Source organism: Cebus imitator, unplaced genomic scaffold, assembly GCF_001604975.1.
Source record: "Cebus imitator isolate Cc_AM_T3 unplaced genomic scaffold, Cebus_imitator-1.0 Scaffold378, whole genome shotgun sequence".
Lineage (NCBI taxonomy): Eukaryota > Metazoa > Chordata > Mammalia > Primates > Cebidae > Cebus > Cebus imitator.
Window position 1 is genome coordinate 24,578 of NW_016107693.1, and position 18,136 is coordinate 42,713.

At 36.1% G+C, this 18,136-nt stretch overlaps 1 protein-coding gene across 1 annotated transcript in view; it reads left to right on the plus strand.

The window, feature by feature from the left end:
• The window catches only part of LOC108288574 (serine/threonine-protein kinase Nek1-like), a gene marked incomplete at its 5' end in the record, with an annotated part of 40,149 nt that extends 22,949 nt beyond the window's left edge, over positions 1 to 17,200 (plus strand). The window contains 5 exons of the mRNA XM_017507545.2: positions 2,776 to 2,927; positions 7,409 to 7,617; positions 8,622 to 8,752; positions 8,912 to 9,044; positions 15,964 to 17,200. Coding sequence (XP_017363034.2) covers positions 2,776 to 2,927; positions 7,409 to 7,617; positions 8,622 to 8,752; positions 8,912 to 9,044; positions 15,964 to 15,977 — 639 coding nt within the window. The remainder of the gene's footprint in view (positions 1 to 2,775; positions 2,928 to 7,408; positions 7,618 to 8,621; positions 8,753 to 8,911; positions 9,045 to 15,963) is intronic.
• Between the last annotated feature and the right edge of the window lie 936 nt (positions 17,201 to 18,136).

Consider the following 18,136-nt stretch of genomic DNA (forward strand, 5'->3'; position numbering starts at 1 on the left):
CCCCTCCCGAGTAGCTGGGATTACAGGCATGCACCACCATGCCTGGCAAATTTTTGTATTTTTAATAGAGACAGAGTTTCACCGTGTTGGCCAGGCTGGTCTTACACTCCTGACCTCAAGTGATCTGCTCACCTTGGCCTCCCAACATGCTAGGATTACAGGTGTGAGCCACTGTGCCTGGCCAAGAATGGCCATAATTAAGAAGTCAAAAAAACAGTAGATGTTGGCTTGGATGTGATGAAAAGGGAACAGTTTTTTTTTTTTTCTTTTTTTTACAAAATGACAGTTTTTATTCATTGTCAGAAAAGGGAACAGTTTTACACTGCTATTGGGAATGTAAATTAGTACAACTGCTATGGGAAACAGTACGGAGGTTCCTTAAAGAAGTAAAAGTAGAACTACCATTTAATCCAGCAATCCCACTACTGGGTGTCTGTCCAAAGGAAAAGAAGTAATTATATGAAAAACATACACACATACACACACACCCTGCATGTTTGTAGCAGCACAATTTGCAATTGCAAAGATAGGGAAATTACCTAAGTGTGCCTGTCAACCAACAAGTGCATAAAGAAAATGTGGAATATATGTACCATGGAAGACTACTTAGCCATAAAAAGGAATGCAGCAACTTGGATGGAGCTGGAGGCCATTCTTCTAAATGAAGTAACTCAGAAATAGAAAACCAAAAAGCATATGTTCTCATTTATAAGTGGGAACTAAGCCATGAAGTCAAAAAGGCATAAGAGTGATATAATGGACTTTGGGGACTCAAGCGGGGAAGGGTGGAAGTTGGGTGAGGGATAAAAGACTACATTGGGTTTTTATGTAAAATTTCAGTGTACACTGCTTGGGTGTTGCATGCACCAAAATCTCAGAAATCACCACTGAAGAACTTAGCCAGGTAACCAAAAATCACGAGTAGCCCAAAAACAATTGAAATTAAAAAATCATTTGTATTGTTAAAAAGATCAAAAGGAAAAACTGAAAATAGATAAATAAATCTACAGGGAAAAAAAGGCTCCAAAGCCATGGGGGAATAAGTGCCGGGGCGGGGGCCGCTTATAAGTCTATCAGGGAGTACTGTGGTGAACATGAAAGGCTTATCCAGTTGATAGCTGTCAGATTAGTGGGTTGGTACAAACCCATTCCTGGAGGTAAGTTGTCAAATTACATGACCACTTGAATTTCCTTCTAACTGTATTATGCTAAGTTATGAAAGTTATTTTGGTTAGCAAAAGGAAAGAATTGAGATTATTTTACCACGGCCAAAATGTATCTTAGCCTAAAAAACATTGCATTATTTTGTGTAGTCCCCTCAAATTTAAATATATAATATATATGTGCCATTTATTGATAAGCAGGTATCTAAGGAAACCATTTCTGGTACATACTGCTATTTTATGTTATACATGGTCAAACCACTAAAATAATAAACAAGGAAAGTGTAGATTCTACAGATAGTGGGAAAGCAAAAGAAATACTTTCAGTACCTTCACTAAGCGATTTAACAAGCAGTGTACTTTTACCAACTTGTAGTTCATAACAATTTTTCCCTTGAGTGTGAGAACATTTAAATTAGGTTCAAATAATGGAAATCTTTTTTATTCTCAAAAACAGATTGTACCAATAAAATTGGCCAAGTATATAAATTTTCATTTATATGCTAAGCATTGTGTTTTCCTCACAGGCTCCCATCTGGTGAAGAGTTCCTATCAGTGCCTTGGTAGTCATGTTTCAAACTTCACAGATTCCTTTAGGGCTAACCCAGCATGAGAGTTATGTATGTAATTCGTTGTTTCATAGCCATGTCTATCTATCACATTCTCATTGTTGAAAGGTTGGTGGATAAAGGATAAAGATTATCCCTCATCTCATCCAGTACAGATTCACATTTTCAACACCACGACTGTGCTTTTTTTTTCTGCTCAACTTAGTTGGCTGAGTTCCTTCTTACTGTTACTACAGACATGCTCAGTATTAACATCAGAGTGCTTGTCCTTCCAGTTTTCTGTTTTCGTGAAAAAAGTTCCACTCACAGTCCCATGGTCATGGAAGCAATGATAGGCTTCTCTCTATACCGATTTGAGGCCCCTGGTTTCACCAGTATGTGGATAACCAGCAATTCCTACAATCCAGTGATACAGGGGGCCATGAATTATGTGTGGTGTTGCTTAGCCAAGCTTCAGACTAAGCATGCTGTAGCTTTTGGGCAAGACTGTATGAGCTGACCATGTATAGGAAGATGAGAGGAACACTTAACAGAAACACCATGCAAGGGGAACAAATGGGTCATGAGTGAGAAGGAGAAAACGGTAGTTTCTAGCACTGCCCGAGTCCTGACAGATTTCCAGTTCCATTCCATGTGTGTACCTGAATAGATACCTCTCCCACTTTTCAAAGATAATATCAGGGAATTCCTGTGTTAAAACCCAAGCATAACCCCCAAGTTTAGTTTCCTGGGAAAAAAGACTGAGCTAAAATTTAAGAGGATTAGGGTCTAGGCTTTTGCAAGTCACCTTTGAATCCTCTTGCTCTAAAAATATTATATATATTATATATACATATATATATAATATATATATTTTTTTTGTTCTAAACTATAAAACAATATTTTTTGCTCTAAAAATTTTATACAGTATATAAAATATAATATTTTTAGAGCAAGAGGATATATATATATCACACCAAAATTGTGATAAGCTCTAGTTTTTTCTCATTTTCATGTTTTAATTCTCTTCCTCCTAATAAGAAATTCATTGATTTTTATTTTAGATGTTAAGGACATGTTCACTTCCAGATCTCTCAAAGCTGTTCAGAACCCTGATGGACGTTCCCACCATAGGAGATGTTCGTCAAGACAATCTTGAAATAGATGAAATTGAAGATGAGCATATTAAAGAAGGACCTTCTGATTCTGAAGACATGTAAGTAAATGTCATTAGTAAACACTAGCATTAAAAGAGTTTCTGAATTTATATGTAAAAAAAAAAAGGGGGATGACTTGCCTAGCTCTTTTTTTAGTCATTAACCTCTGCTATTATGTCTCCTGCATATTATTTTTATTTATTTATTTTAAGACAGGGTCTCACTCTGTCACCTAGCTGGAGTGCAGGTTGGACATAGTGGCTCACACGTATAATCCCAGCACATTGGGAGGCTAAGACAGAAGGATTGCTTGAACCCAGTAGTTTGAAACCAGCCTGGGCAACATAGTGAGACGAAAAAAAAAAATTTTTTTTTTTTTTGAGACAGTCATGCTCTGTCACCCAGGCTGGAGTGCAGTGGCGTGATCTCAGCTCACTGCAACCTCTGCCTCCCGAGTTCAAGTGATTCTCCTGCTTCAGCCTCCCAAGTAGCTGGGATCACAGGCGCTTGCCACCATGGCTGGTTAATTTTTGTATTTTTGGTGAAAACAGAGTTTCACTGTATTAGTCAGGCTGGTCTCAAACTCGTTACCTCAAGTTATCTGCCCACCTCAGCTTCCCAAAGTGCTGGGATTACAGGCATGAGCTACCACGCCTGGCCAAAAAAAATTTCTTTAAATAGCCAGGTTTGTTACCACACACCTTGCAGTCCCAGCTACTCAGGTGGCTGAGGTGGAAAAATCACTGGAGCCCAAGAGTTTGAGGCAGCAGTGAGCCATGATTATCCCACTGCACCCCATCCTGGGCAGCAGAGTGAGACCCTGTCTCGAAAATGAAAAATAGATAAACTGGAGTGCAGTGTGGCATGATCATACCTCACCGCATCCTCTGCTGGGCTCCAGCGATCTTCCCACCTCAGCCTCCCAAATAGCTGGGATTACAGGTGTGAGTCACTGTGCCTGGCCAAGTTAATTTATTATTACAGAAAAATTAATTTATAAATTTAGTGTAGCCTAAGTGCATACTGTGTTTATAAGTCTACAGTAGTGTATAGTAAAGTCCTATGATAAGTATCCTATAAAGTTTACCATTTTTTATCTTTTATTCCATGTTTTCACTGTACCTTTTCTATGTTTAGATATATTTAGAATAGACAAATACCATTGTGTTATAGTTGCTTCCAGTGATATGCTGTCCAGGTTTGTAGCTTAGGAGTAATAGACTATACGGTATAGCCTTGGTAAGTAGTTGGCACAACAATGAAATTGTTGTATAGTGTATAGCCTACATACCTAGGCTATTGAAACTGTAGAACACAGTCATGAATTGCTTAATAACAGGAAACGTTCTGAGAAATGCCCATAACAATGCATTTCTCAGGACGTTTCCTTTTGTTAAGCAATTCATGACTGTGCTCTACAGTTTCCCAGGAAAATGACCAGAAAGCTCCACCTCTCCCTCCTGCCACGTGTTATTTGAAAGCTGTGGCAGTTGGGGACTAGCAGGTAGACTAGTTTCATTTGTGTGTGTGTGCACATGTGTGAGTGCACACATGAGTTCTGCATGTAATTGGATTGTTTTCACTAACTTGCTTTCTTTGTGATTCATGGGGAATCCTGAATCTAGGAGGGAAATTTAACAAGCAGCACCTCTGAGAGCTGTGAGGAGTGATAGCGTCTCAGATAATAACCTTCCTTTACCTCGTTCAGCATTGGTCAACCTTCGAAATCGCCTCAGACCTCTTTTTGGGGTAATAAAACCAAAGTATTCTAGAGTGAGGTGAGCAGGTAGTGTGTTCAAATCACCTGGAGAAAAAGTTATAAAATATTAAAATTTTTATAATTTATTTTGTGATTTCTTTGAACTTAAGTTTCTGCTTTTTACTTTTACCTTTAGAAAAAACTTCTATTTTGATCTGAATGAAAGTATGTCACTCTCCCAGTGTTTTCTTCTGTAATGAGTTAGGTAGGATCGATGCAGCTGGTACATTTTCTGGTTTTGGGGATTTTTAATCCTTGTCCTTGCTGCTTAAGTTTCTAGTGAAACTTTATTTTTAAAAGATTGCCTTTTTCATTTTTCTTAAGAGTTCTGTAGATTTTTACTAATGACCTTACAATCTAGAAGAAAAGTTACCTTTTTACTTTTGTTTCTTCTGCTTGACTCTGGTCATTAAATACTGAAATACTGTTTTTATTAATCTTATTGGAGAATATAACAACATTCAGGATTTTTATCGTTGACAAAGTGCTGAGTAACAGTTTTTTCCCCCAAAATTTTATGAAATCATTTATTTTTATCTGAATGAACTATAGCTTATTTGTGGCTTGTGTTCTTTTATTTTTTTTCTTTAAGCTGCTAAGTTTGTGTTATGCATGTGTTTTTTTAATGAGCAGTTGATGACAGATTTTATTTTAAAATTTAAGTTAGAAGCCTTTAGTATTAATTGAAAAATTTGAAAACCAAGTTATTTATAAAGTAAATTATTTCATACTGATATAGGGAAATTTCACTTGATGTTTGTCTTTGGGAAAAAAAATGTGGTTTTTGGTCTAAATTTTAGTCAAGGTTTTATAAGAAAGCCAACTAAAAACTGAATTCAAGACCAGATTTTTTTAAGTACCTTAAAGTTTTCTGGTGCTCACGTAGTAAAAGATCTTAATCTTCTCATACTTTCTTATAGTGGCAAGTTTAGCTGCCTCAATTAATACCATCTGCAGAGGGGACTAATTCCTCTAGGCCGTTCACTAGAAGATTTTATAAACAGGTCAACATTTACTCATTGTAGTGATGGTACATAGCAGGTGTGCGTACTACACTGATTTTTTTGAATAAAATTTTTTAGGGAGATACGGTCTCACTCTCACCCTAGCTAGAGTACAGTGCTACAATTGTAGCTCATAGCAGCCTTGGACTCCTGGGCTCAAGCAGTCCTCCTGCCACAGACTCCCTAGTAGCTAGGAATACAGGCTCGTGCCACCATGCCCAGCTAAGTGTTTTACAATTTTTTTTTCTACAGAGAAGGTCTCACTATGTTGCCCAGGCTGGTCTCAAACTCCTGGCCTCAAGCAGTCCTCTTGTCTCAGCCTCCCAAAGGGCTAGGATTATAGGCATGAGCCCCTGCACCCAGCCTAAATTAGTCTTGCAATTGTATATTAAGTTAAATGCTGCTAGGGGGATGATTCAAGAGATTGGACACTTTTTTCTCCTTATAATTAGATGTTTTGCTTTTCTTTAGCTCCTGTAAGTCAAATTGTAGCAGTTTGTACATATAAGTACAAAATAAAGATATTTCTACATAAAAAGATTATTTACTCTTTCTATTAATGGAAATTATATTGACAGTCTTGCACAGTAATGGTTATATTTTAGTTCTTCAGTAAATATTTGATTTGGTCTAAACTTTTAGAAAGGCGTTAATTACCCTTTTGTCCTGTTAAGCATTGTCTTTCTCAGAGATGAGATCCTTGGCTTAGTTAAATAATCTCTTTCAGAAGTCTCAGACCTCTAAAACATCAGTTAACTCCTTTAGTCTACAAACTTTTCCATTTACATGCCACGTTAGGAGAAAGAAGCAAATCATCATAAGAGGAAAAAAGTTTCTGAGTATGTTTCTCAGATATTATAGAAGCGGTCAAAGACCTAGATTGCAGTGCTCTGTCATGTATTGACTATGTGGCCTTGAGCAAGTCATTTAAACACTTTGGTCAGTAGTTTCCATGTCTCTAAAGTGAATGTGGTGTGGATAAAATTTGAATAATAGGATAAAACTGTTTAATAAACGATAGTTCTATATAAATGTATGGTATTATTTGTATAAGTTATTTCATTTTAGCATCTATAATCCCATGAAAATAGAATTAATATTCTGACCAATACTTTGGAAACAAGATTCTCCGGTGAAGAGTTATGGTGGTTGGTATAGGCTAATTACACAGAAAAAGTTACTTGTTATGTAATTTAGAACATTTTTATGAATAGGCATCTAAGATAAGATTTCTGGTGACCATTTTATTAACTGGGTTATCCTGTTAATATGAACATGTAATTCCCTAAATATTTCAATTTCTAAAAACTCAAATGCCCAGTGGACATTTATATGGAAAGCCTTTTGTATAGTGTCCAGCTATTAGCCACATAGATATTTTGAAAATTTCAAAATTTCATAAAGGAGAAAATAATTTATTATTTGTTTTAGAAAAACTTCTGTAGTCTGGCCTCTTAAAATGTCAAAACATTATTTCAGAATTTAAGCAATGAGTAACATTGAGAGTTATGTAATTCTCTTTGGCAAGTTGGGATCATTTTAAACAAATCATCTCCTGGCTTATATATTCCAGAATATGTGTTATGTGATACATTTATCAACTGTATTCATCCTCAACTTATGGGTGAAAAACAATGAAGGATTTTTCCAGATTTCTTGGTATCTACTATTAGGATTTTTAAGTAGGAGTAAAATTTCAGCATGAGGTAGTTTTAGTTGTTTAACTTTGTAAATTTCAATGTGTTTGAAACTTTTAGTTAAACTTTTATAATTTCAGTGTGTTTGAAGAAACTGACACAGATTTACAAGAGCTGCAGGCATCGATGGAACAGTTACTTAGGGAACAGCCTGGTGAAGAATACAGTGAAGAAGAAGAGTCAGTCTTAAAGAACAGTGATGTGGAGCCAGCTGCAAATGGGACAGATGTGGCAGATGAAGATGACAACCCCAGCAGTGAAAGTGCCCTGAACGAAGAATGGCACTCAGGTAGGTGCATCATCGGAGTTTTGGACCTTTTTCTTTTATAGTTTACAAGTATTTCAAGTAGAGTGTATTTTTCTAATCTCTGCTATGAACCATCTTCAATTTTAAATACAACTGAAGCATGCCTCTGGGTGTCTCTCCTTTTTCATTCTTTTTCTTTTCATACAAATGTGTGATTTTCCATTTCTTTCCCATTAAGTTTTCTATTTCCTATTACAGCAATGCTTTTTTGAAGCATTTTAATTCTAATAACCACTTCTTGACCAATTTTTCCAGTAATAAAGATAATAATGTTTTCTTAGCATTCTATATTTTAGAAAGAGCTTCTACATATATTGGCTAATCAGCAGGTTTTACACTGAAAGCAGTTTTTAAAGTATGAAAAACTCTTTTCATAAATTTGGAAACTTTCTCTGTTACAGCATTACCCCCAAGATGCACAGAAAGTGTGTCTATTTCAATAAGTATATTAATTTAGGAAGAAAAGCTAATGTGAAAAGATTAAGTAATTTTTTTTCAAAGTGTCTTGAGCATGTACATGACAAAACATGTTGGCCATTTATAATTTCTAGGTGTTTTGCTAACATGTAACAATGTATGTCTTAGGTTGTCTACCTTCCGCAGGCTTTTCCATGGTATGGCCTGCATTTATTATCAACTTTTGAAAATAGTAGTACGGTTAGCTGCTTCAAAGAAGAACATGGAGGTGTGCTTTTTCCATTTTTTATTCATTTAAATAACATCTCTGGGAATATTTTTATTCCAAGCTGATTTATTTTTTATGTGTATAAAGGAAAAGTAATATTCTTGTTTAGACAGATTTAGACATACTTTTTGCCATATAAAGGACAAATATTAAAATGACAAAAACTGTTTATATTGAAAGTAGAAGTAGTCTACTTCAGTGACATTATTCATCTGTCATAGAATTTTAGTCTATTAGGGTAAGAATTATTTTATTCAGTTTTATTTTTTAATCGAAATGCCTATTTTAATTTTGTTTTTAGATAACAGTGATGGTGAAACTACTAGTGAATGTGAATACGATAGTGTCTTTAACCATTTAGAGGAACTGAGACTTCATCTGGAGCAGGAAATAGGCTTTGAAAAATTCTTTGGGGTTTATGAGAAAATAAAGGTAGGTAAAAAGTCAACTAAAACACTTAAAATGTGCTCTGAAGATTAGAGAAATGTTGATGATCTTTATTGGTCATTAGATTTATTATAAACAAAAAGTGAAGTCTATAATTAGAGAAAGTTATTCAAATATTAATTTATATTTGGGAATTTGGTATAGGCTATTCATGAAGATGAAGATGAAAATATTGAAATTTGTTCAAAAATAGTTCAAAATATTTTGGGAAATGAACATCAGCATCTTTATGCCAAGATTCTTCATTTAGTCATGGCAGATGGAGCCTACCAAGAAGGTAAGATTTCCTCACGTCTGTATAATTTTCAATAAATGTGAGAAAACAAGATGATACATGTATATGAATCAGCTTAAATCACATCCATTTTGTGAAATCTGCATGGAGACTATATTACTTTTAAGTAATTATAAAATCAAACTTGTCATAAAGTTTCACTGATAAGTCCTTTAAGACCATATTTTTAATTTAATTTATAAGTAACATTTGAATGAGATTTTTAAAAATCTTACAAGACAGATTTTTGGACAGCTGTGGCAATTAGAATAATCCTAGCTGGGTGTAGTGGCACATACTTGTGATTCCAGCTACTTGGGAGGCTTAAGTGGGAGGATCACTTGAGGCCAGGAGTTTGAGACCATCCTAGACAACGAAATCCTTTCTTTACGCACAAAAAAATTTTTAATTAGCTAGGCATGGTGGTGGGCACCTGTAGTCCCAGCTACTCAGGAGACTGAGGCCGGAGGATTGCTTGAGCCCAGGAGTGTGAAGCTGCAGTGAGCTGTGATTTTGCTACTGCACTCAGCCTCTGCAACAGAGCCAGACCCTGTCTCTAAAATGAGCAAGATTATAAATTAAAATAATTCTTTGTTTTGTTTTTTATTTTGTTTTTTGTGACAGAGTCTTGTTGCCCAGGCTGGAGTGCAGTGGCGCCATCTCGGCTCACTGCAAACTCCACCCCCTAGGCACAAGCGATTCTCCTGTCTTAGTCTCCCAAGAAGCTGGGATTATAGGCATGTGCCACCACACCTGCTGATTTTTGTATTTTTAGTAGAGACAGGGTTTCACCATGTGGGCCAGGCAGATCTTGAACTCTTGACCTCAGGTGATCTGCCTGCCTCGGCCTCCCACAGTGCTAGGATTACAGGTGTGAGCCACTGCGCCTGGCCCTAGAATAATTCTTATCAAGGATGTAGTATTAAACTTTGTGTGTGTGTGTGAGATGGAGTCTTGCTCTGTTGCCCAGGCTGGAGTGCAGTGGCGCAATCTCAGCTCATTGCAACCTCTGCTGCCTGGGTTCAAGTGATTCTCCTGTCTCAGCCTCCTGAGTAGTTGGGCCTACAGGTGCCACCACACCTGCCTAATTTTTGTACTTTTAGTAGAAATGGGGTCTCACTATGTTGGCCAGGCTGCCCTCAAACTCCTGACCTCAAATGATTAGCTCTCCTTGGCCTCCCAAAGTGCTGGGATTACAGGCGTGAGCCACTGCACCTGGCAAAACTTTTAAACACAAAAAGCAATAGGTAAAATTTGGAACAAGAATTTATTTCTAGATTATTTGCCCAAACATTAATCTTATTAATTTAAAGATTTAATTCATAGACTAAAATTGAGGGTTTTAAATGTGGACACTTAATTTTAGCAATAAAAATGTTTATAAAATTTATTTACATTCCATACAAAATTTGTTTGCATATTCATACAAAAAAGACCAAGGTTGTATTTAAATATAGATATAGTACAAAATAATTCTTTTTTTTAAGTTTGAATGTCAGATCAAGGAGGTGTAATTGTTTAAAAAAAATTTTTTTAATTATACTTTTAAGTTCTGGGATACATGTGCAGAATGTGCAGGTTTGTTACATAGATATACACGTGCCATGGTGGTTTGCTCATCCATCACCCCATCATCTACATTAGGTATTTCTCCTGATGTTATCCCTCCCCGAGCCCCCCACCCCCCTGCTATTCCCCCCTAGCCCCCTCACCCCCAGCAGGCCCCAGTGTGTGATGTTCCCGTCCCTGTGACCAGGTATTCTCATTGTTCAATACCCATTTATGAATGAGAACATGCAGTGTTTGATTTTCTGTTCTTGTGTCAGTTTGCTGAGAATGATGGTTTTCAGCTTCACCCATGTCCCTGCAAAGGACATGGACTTATCATTTTTTATGGCTGCATAGTATTCCATGGTGTATATGTGCCACATTTTCTTTATCCAGTTTATCACTAATGGGCATTTGTGTTGGTTCCAAGTCTTTGCCATTGTGAACAGTGCCAAAATAAACAGAGGTGTGCATGTGTCTTTATAATAGAATGATTTATAATCCTTTGGGTACATACCTAGTAATGGGATTGCTGGGTCAAATGGTATTTCTATATCCTTGAGGAATTGCCACACTGCCTTCTACAATGGTTGAACTAATTTACACTCCCACCATCAGTGTAAAAGCCTTCCTATTTCTCCATGTCCTTTCCAGCATCTGTTGTCTTCTGTTTTTTAATGCTCACCATTCTAACTGGCATGAGATGGTATCTCATTGGGGTTTTGATTTTCATTTCTCTAATGACCAGTGATGATGAGCTTTTTTCATATGTTTGTTGACTGCATAAATGTCTTCTTTTGAAAAGTGTCTGTTTATATCCTTCACCCACTTTTTGATGGGGTTGTTTTCTTGTAAATTTGTTTAAGTTCTTTATAGATTCTGGGTATTAGGCCTTTATCAGATGGGTAGATTACGAAAATTTTTCCCCATTCTGTTGGTTGCTGGTTCAGTCTAATGATAGTTTATTTTGCTGTATGGAAGCTTTTTAGTTTAATCAGATCCCATTTGTTTATTTTGGCTTTTGTTGCCATTGCTTTTGGTGTTTTAGTGATGAAGTCTTTGCCTACGCCTGTGTCCTGAATGCTATTGCCTAGGTTTTCTTCTCGGGGTTTTTTCATTTAAATCTTTAATCCATCTTGAGTTAATTTTTGTATAAGTTGTAAGGAAGGGGCCCGGTTTGAGTTTTTAAAAAAGGTTTGGGGAAAGCAACTTATTGGACAAATGTGCACGAGCAGTATAACATGCCCAGGAATGAAGAATACAAACTTCATGTTCAAAAGGTCTCCACTTTTCTAAAAACGGGAAACAAATTTGGTGCTGGTCTTTTTCACAAAGCAGAAAACCTAATTAATTACATAAGTCACAGTATTCATGCAACAAAACATTTTAGTTGCTCAGAGGACAGCTATTTTTGGTATTGAAACCAAAGGAACAATTTTCCCATGATCTTTAAAAAGAGGGCACTATCATACAGTGTTCCTCAAACTTCAATAACATATGTATCCGTCTAAGGGGCAAAAAATATTTTTTCCAGGCACAAGAATCCAAGGGTCTATAAACTGTAGTAAAAATAAAACTCAAGTCTTAGTCGTAGAAAATTTCTGTCAGTTGTGAATTATTACTGTAAAACAGATGTATTTTTCTAAATATTAAAAAATTATTTTATCAAAATGAAAATATAAAATGTAAATATTTTCTGGTACTTGTGGATTTCTTATTTCATTGAGATCTTGGACTTCATTTTACAAAACAGTGCTGTAGTGGAATGGAAAGTATGCTCAGTAATTTTTACAATATTTAGATTTAATGAGGCTGTTTCTCATGTGTCATGCTGTAAGTTAATGGCACGAGGCCAGAAGATGATTCCGTTTAAGTAAATCTGTGGAGTGTAGCAAACTAATTCTATTTATATTCAGACTATTCAACCTCCAGACGGTTCTCCCTAAGAATTGTTTCAATAGAGCTTTTCATAAGTAATAGCCACAGTATTCTTGGGGTTCAGTTTTGCTCCACAAGTATCTGGAGAGCTTTTAGTTTGCTTTGCCCCTTAAGTGAAGAACTGTAACAATCAACTTATTCACAATGTAGACTTGACATCCTCTTTTGACAACTGAGTGGCTTCAAAAGGCTACGCCTACACAGAAAGCCATTTCCCCTGCAAAGGACCGAGAATTAGGCTGGGTTAATACACCCCTCAAGAAGCAATATTAGATTTTCTCTAGGACACAAATGAAAGGGAAAAGAGTACCCAAAGTTCTGTATCATAAAGCCCGACAGTAATTCCTTACACCTAGAAAAAATGTAAAGCAATTAAAGGCAAATGCCTACCCTGGCAGGCTTTTCTAAAACTCTTAGTACATACCATTACAGCAGGTGTAGCTTTAAAAAAAATTTAGTACAGCCCATAAAATATTATAACTTACTACTATAGCTACTAAAGAAACTAGTTATAAAACGTATATTGAATTGTCTGGATAACTTGCTGTTTTTTATTGTTACTCATGAGAGTTAAATGAAATAATGGTTTAGATTTCATATTCATTGATTCAGAGTAACTGTTTTGCAGTCCTTCTTATTGGAAGTCGTTAGAGCCGATATATACAGTAGCTGTCCTTTTTGATTTGGGTTTTTTGTTGTGTTGTTTTGTTTTGTTTTGTTTTGAGACAGGGCTTGGCTCTGTTGCCTAGGTTGGAGTGCAGTGGCATGATCTCAGCTACTGCAACCTCCTCCTCCCAGGCTCAAGCAGTCCTCCCACTTCAGCCTCCTGAGTGATCGAGCTACCATACCTAACTCATTTTTGTATTTTTTGTGTTTTTTTTTTTTTTTTTTTTTTTGGTAGAGGTGGCATTTCACCACATTGCCTGGGCTGAAGCAGTCTGCCCGCAGTAGCCTCCCAGAGTGCTAGGATTCCAGGTGTGACCCACGCACCCAGCCTAGCTGTCTTACAGGCAGTTGCCCAGATAGCTATCTTTTAGGCCACATCTAGGAGATAAAACCGTGTCATCTGCATATGGTACTTACACACTTCGATTCTCTGTGTTGGGGAAAGGGGAGAGTAAAGAAGGGAGACAGGATGCAAAATTTTATCTAGCTCACCTGAAAGTGACATCAAGTCATTAAGGTACAAGTGAAAAAGAAGATTGTCAAAAACACATTTCTGTTTTATTTCCTTGGAAGTTAAATGAGTCCTGAAAAGACAGCCTCTGCTATTTAACTCTCCTGATACTGTTATGGTACAGGTTTGGTAAGCATCAGTAACTTCAGCTGTTGATAATGCTGCTTTGTCCATAGCTAGATACTATCCAGAGTCAGAAGTCAAATAGAGCTGCTAATAAAATGTGTGAACAATTTGATAGTATTCCTAATAAATTCTTCCACAAGGAGAGAAGGATTGTAACAGCTGTGGCCAGTAGCAGCCTGGCAGAGGCTACCATGTTCTCACATAGAGTATTAGTATTAGCATTAGCAGCCCAACCTTATAGATTTTTTTTTTTTTTTTCTGAGACGATGTCTTGCTCTGTTGCCCAGGCTAGAGTGCAGTGGTGCGATCTTTGCTAACTGCAACTTCTGCCTCCTGGGTTCAAGCGATTCTCCTGCCTCAGCTTCCCAAGTAGCTGGGATTACAGGCGCCTGCCACCCTGCCTGGCTAATTTTTGTATTTTTAGTAGAGACAGGGTTTCATCATGTTGTCCGGGCTGGTCTCAAACTCCTGACCTCAGGTGATCCACCTGCCTTGGCCTCCCAAAGTGCTGAGATTACAGGTTCAAGCCACCATGCCTGGCCTTACAGATTCTTAAGACGGAGACACATACCTTCTCTCCAAATTCATTTTAGATGGAATATTGGGCTGCATTTATGTCATGAAATTTTAGACATCAGCTAAAATGAGTGAATTAAATTTTTTCTATCAATATGGATAAGCCCCATAAACATGATGAGTTGAATAAGCAGAATATTATACCAATTATGTAATGTTTATAAATTGTATTTAGATGTGCATGTATGTTATAAAAATAAAAGCAAAAACCCATCAGTGGGAAAAATACACATCAATTTCAGAGTGTTGAAAACGCCCCTGGGGAAGAAGAGATGGCAGTGATTGAGAAAGGGTACTCTCTATCTGTAATATGCTTTTACTTAAACAATCCAAACCAGTATGGCCAAAAGCTAGCTTTTGGTAATTCTACGTATTATAGATATGTGTGTTCATTATTTTCCTGATTATTTGAAACATTTTATAATTGTAAAAAATAAATAAATGGTAGTACAGAGTGTTAAGTGTTACCTTGGAAGCAATATAATGTATGTAAGTAATAAAGTAATGATCCAACTACATTGAAAGAAATAATGACGAGAGGATAGGTCTTCCTAGGGGAGAGGACATCAAAATCGGATTCTGAAAGACAAATGGGAGTTAACACAAATAAGTACACATACTTACACATGGAAGGATGCAAAACGTCATAGGGGAGCTATCAGCAATTCATTGTTCCTAAAGCATAAATTATAGGGAAGGAAATTATAGTTGAGGAAGGTGGGAAATGAAATTTGGTAAGATGAGAAATATTTAAAAGGCCAGATGAGGGAGGGCTTTATAATCCACGTTAAGTGGCGTGGATTCCATTTTGAGGCAGTAGGGAGCTAGCAAATGTTTTAAGCAGTGCAGTGACTTGACGTGACCCTTTGATTTTAATGAAAAATCACTTTTGCCAGAATGTGGAAGATAGTGTTTGGATGTAAGATTAAGCTAAGAAATCTGTTTAATTCACTTGATTATAATTTTCAGAATTAAATTAATAAAAATGTCTGTAAATAGTAATGGTTAATTTAATTATCCAATAAATAGCCATATCCATTAAATAGAATACTGTGCAGACATTGAAGTCGACATAGAATAAATCCATGATTTATTCTTTTTTAACATTTTATTATCAAATTTTTATCATACTGAAAATTTGAAAGAACTTTACAAGTGATCACCCATGCACCTACCACCTAGATTCTAACATTAACATTTTCTAATGTTGCTTTATCACTTATATATCCACCTTTCCATTCACTAGAGTGTTTTAAGTGGAAAACCTATGTTTCAAAACCGCGTTTTAGTGTAATTTTAAAAGAGATTTGTCTGTGCATAGGAAAGCATTGCAGGAGGATTTCTATCAAGTTAACATTGATTATCTTTCATTTACAGATGATTTTTGCTTCCCATTTTGTTCTTCATTGTATTGTCTGAATATTTTATAGTGAATGTGTGATACAATAAAAAGTATGTTTAAAACTACATTAAAGCTCTTCTCCTTTAGCATGAAAAGAATGGGTTGTTAAGTCGATACAGCTTGATTTGAAATGAATTTTTTTCTTCTTTCTACAGATAATGATGAATAATCCTCAAAATGTTTTTTAATCCTCAACTGTATGAAAGCATTTGAATTTGGCTCATCAGAATAACAAGCTTCAGTGGGAAATACAGCAATTATTTGTTTTAAAAATCAGATTTAAGATGGGCATGCTTACTGCATGAAAAAGATGGAGAAACATGCCATTTTTCAGTGACGATTCTAACATTTTTTATCTATTTTATTTTGTTCATTGAATTATATGGTTAAATCCTGTAAAATATATGCTTTATTAAATCATTGAACCAAAGCATAGGAAATGTTGACCCAAAAAGTGACTTAATGGTTTTGAAGATTTACTATGCAACAGGGTAACTTTGACTTTCAGCAAATGTCTTTAGGTTGAAGGAATTACCTACGTTATGAAAGACCTCCCTGTGGTTTTTCAATGAAGTCTTTAAGCATGACCTTTTTTCTGTCTAATACTTGCTTTCATTTTGCCCAGCAGTTCTACATTAAATAACCTTGTCAAGGGCTCTATTTAAATGGATACATTTTGAAGATGAAATTTTTAGCCTTAAAGTTTATATTCTCAAGTCCTTTTACAACCAGTGTGTCTCCTGAACTAGCACATAGGCTGTAAAAACAGTCTTAGAAATCACTGAAAGATTTGATTATGAAAGAATAGTCAAATAAAAGTTGGTTTAATGCCTTTATTTCTCTTTAAGGCCCAGAACCAGGAATACTATATCTAAAAATTAGTCTGCGGATTTAACATTGACCTAGCATATAGCTTGAAGTTGCTCTTTTGGTTTTTAACTTCCTCTTATACATATGCTTCAAGGACAACATGATGTTAAAAAGGAGGAAGGAATTATTTCTATTTTGACACTGTGACAGTTTTGGCAACCAGCATCCTAGGGAGAGAAATGTTTGTCTCTTGAACTTCTTTCCATTATGAGAGGATTTAGTTAGGTCATTAGGATGATGGTCACAGAGCTTCAATTGCAATATGCCAAGTATAACATGGTTTTGTTAGAGGTGTCTACAGTCCAGATGTTTTTCATAATAAAAGCAAAATTTTGAACCTCTGAGTTCAAAGCAGGCTGGTTGGCATAATATGTAATTTGGAAAATAAAATCTTACCTTGCAGCACCAATCAGCATGTTAAATTTATTATGTATATTACTTCTAACATCTGAAACTAAATACTTGATTTTTATATGTGTTTATTTTATGATATTGCTATTAAATTTTTATTATTTACCTGAAGTGTATCATTGATTGTCTTTTATTTATTAGCACTTTTCTCAATAGAAGGCTTTTACGTCAAGCTGAGAATAGTTTTTTGGTTTTGTACCTGATTATGTCTTTTTCTTCTTAATAAAAGAGTTGAATTTTGCACTTTAATTCTCTGCAATCCTGAAAGATGGTAATGATTTTGGGGAGGTTATGTGTTAATTCTTAAACTATTATAACTGTTAGAAAAATGAGGGTATAATATGGTAGAAAACAATTGTTTCAGCCATATGTCAAAAGATGTCATATGCAGCAGTAACGGTGATAAACAGGATTTGTGCTGTCTCCAATCGATTTCCAGTGTGTGGCTCTGAAGAGTTATTATGGAAGGATTATGCCAGTGAGGAAGAGGGCTATTATTGTTCAGTAATGCCTGTTATAAGTGTTGGAGTTGACATGTGGAAGCATCTGTAGATTCATAAATGTTAGCATTGGATGGACTATTGGGATAACTTTGTCTTTTCTCATTTAATCTTCAAGGATATTGAGTTGAACATGAAATTAAGTCACCTGTGTAAAGGGTCAGGGTCAGACCAACTCCTAGGTCTTACACTTATTACTTGGACATTCTTATCTCTCCTAGAGAATCAAAAAGAATAAATTTGATAGGAAATAGTATACTTGGCATTAATGCATTAAGAATTCTACAGGCCAATCCTGGTCAACATGGTGAAACCCCGTCTCTACTAAAAATACAAAAAATCAGCTGGGCATGGTGGCGCATGCCTGTAATCCCAGCTACTCAGGAGGCTGAGGCAGGAGAATTGCCTGAACCCAGGAGGCGGAGGTTGCGGTGAGCCGAGATTGCGCCATTGCACTCCAGCCTGGGTAACAAGAGTGAAACTCCGTCTCAAAAAAAAAAAGAATTCTACAGGCCAGGTACAGTGGCTCATGCCTGTAAACCCAGCA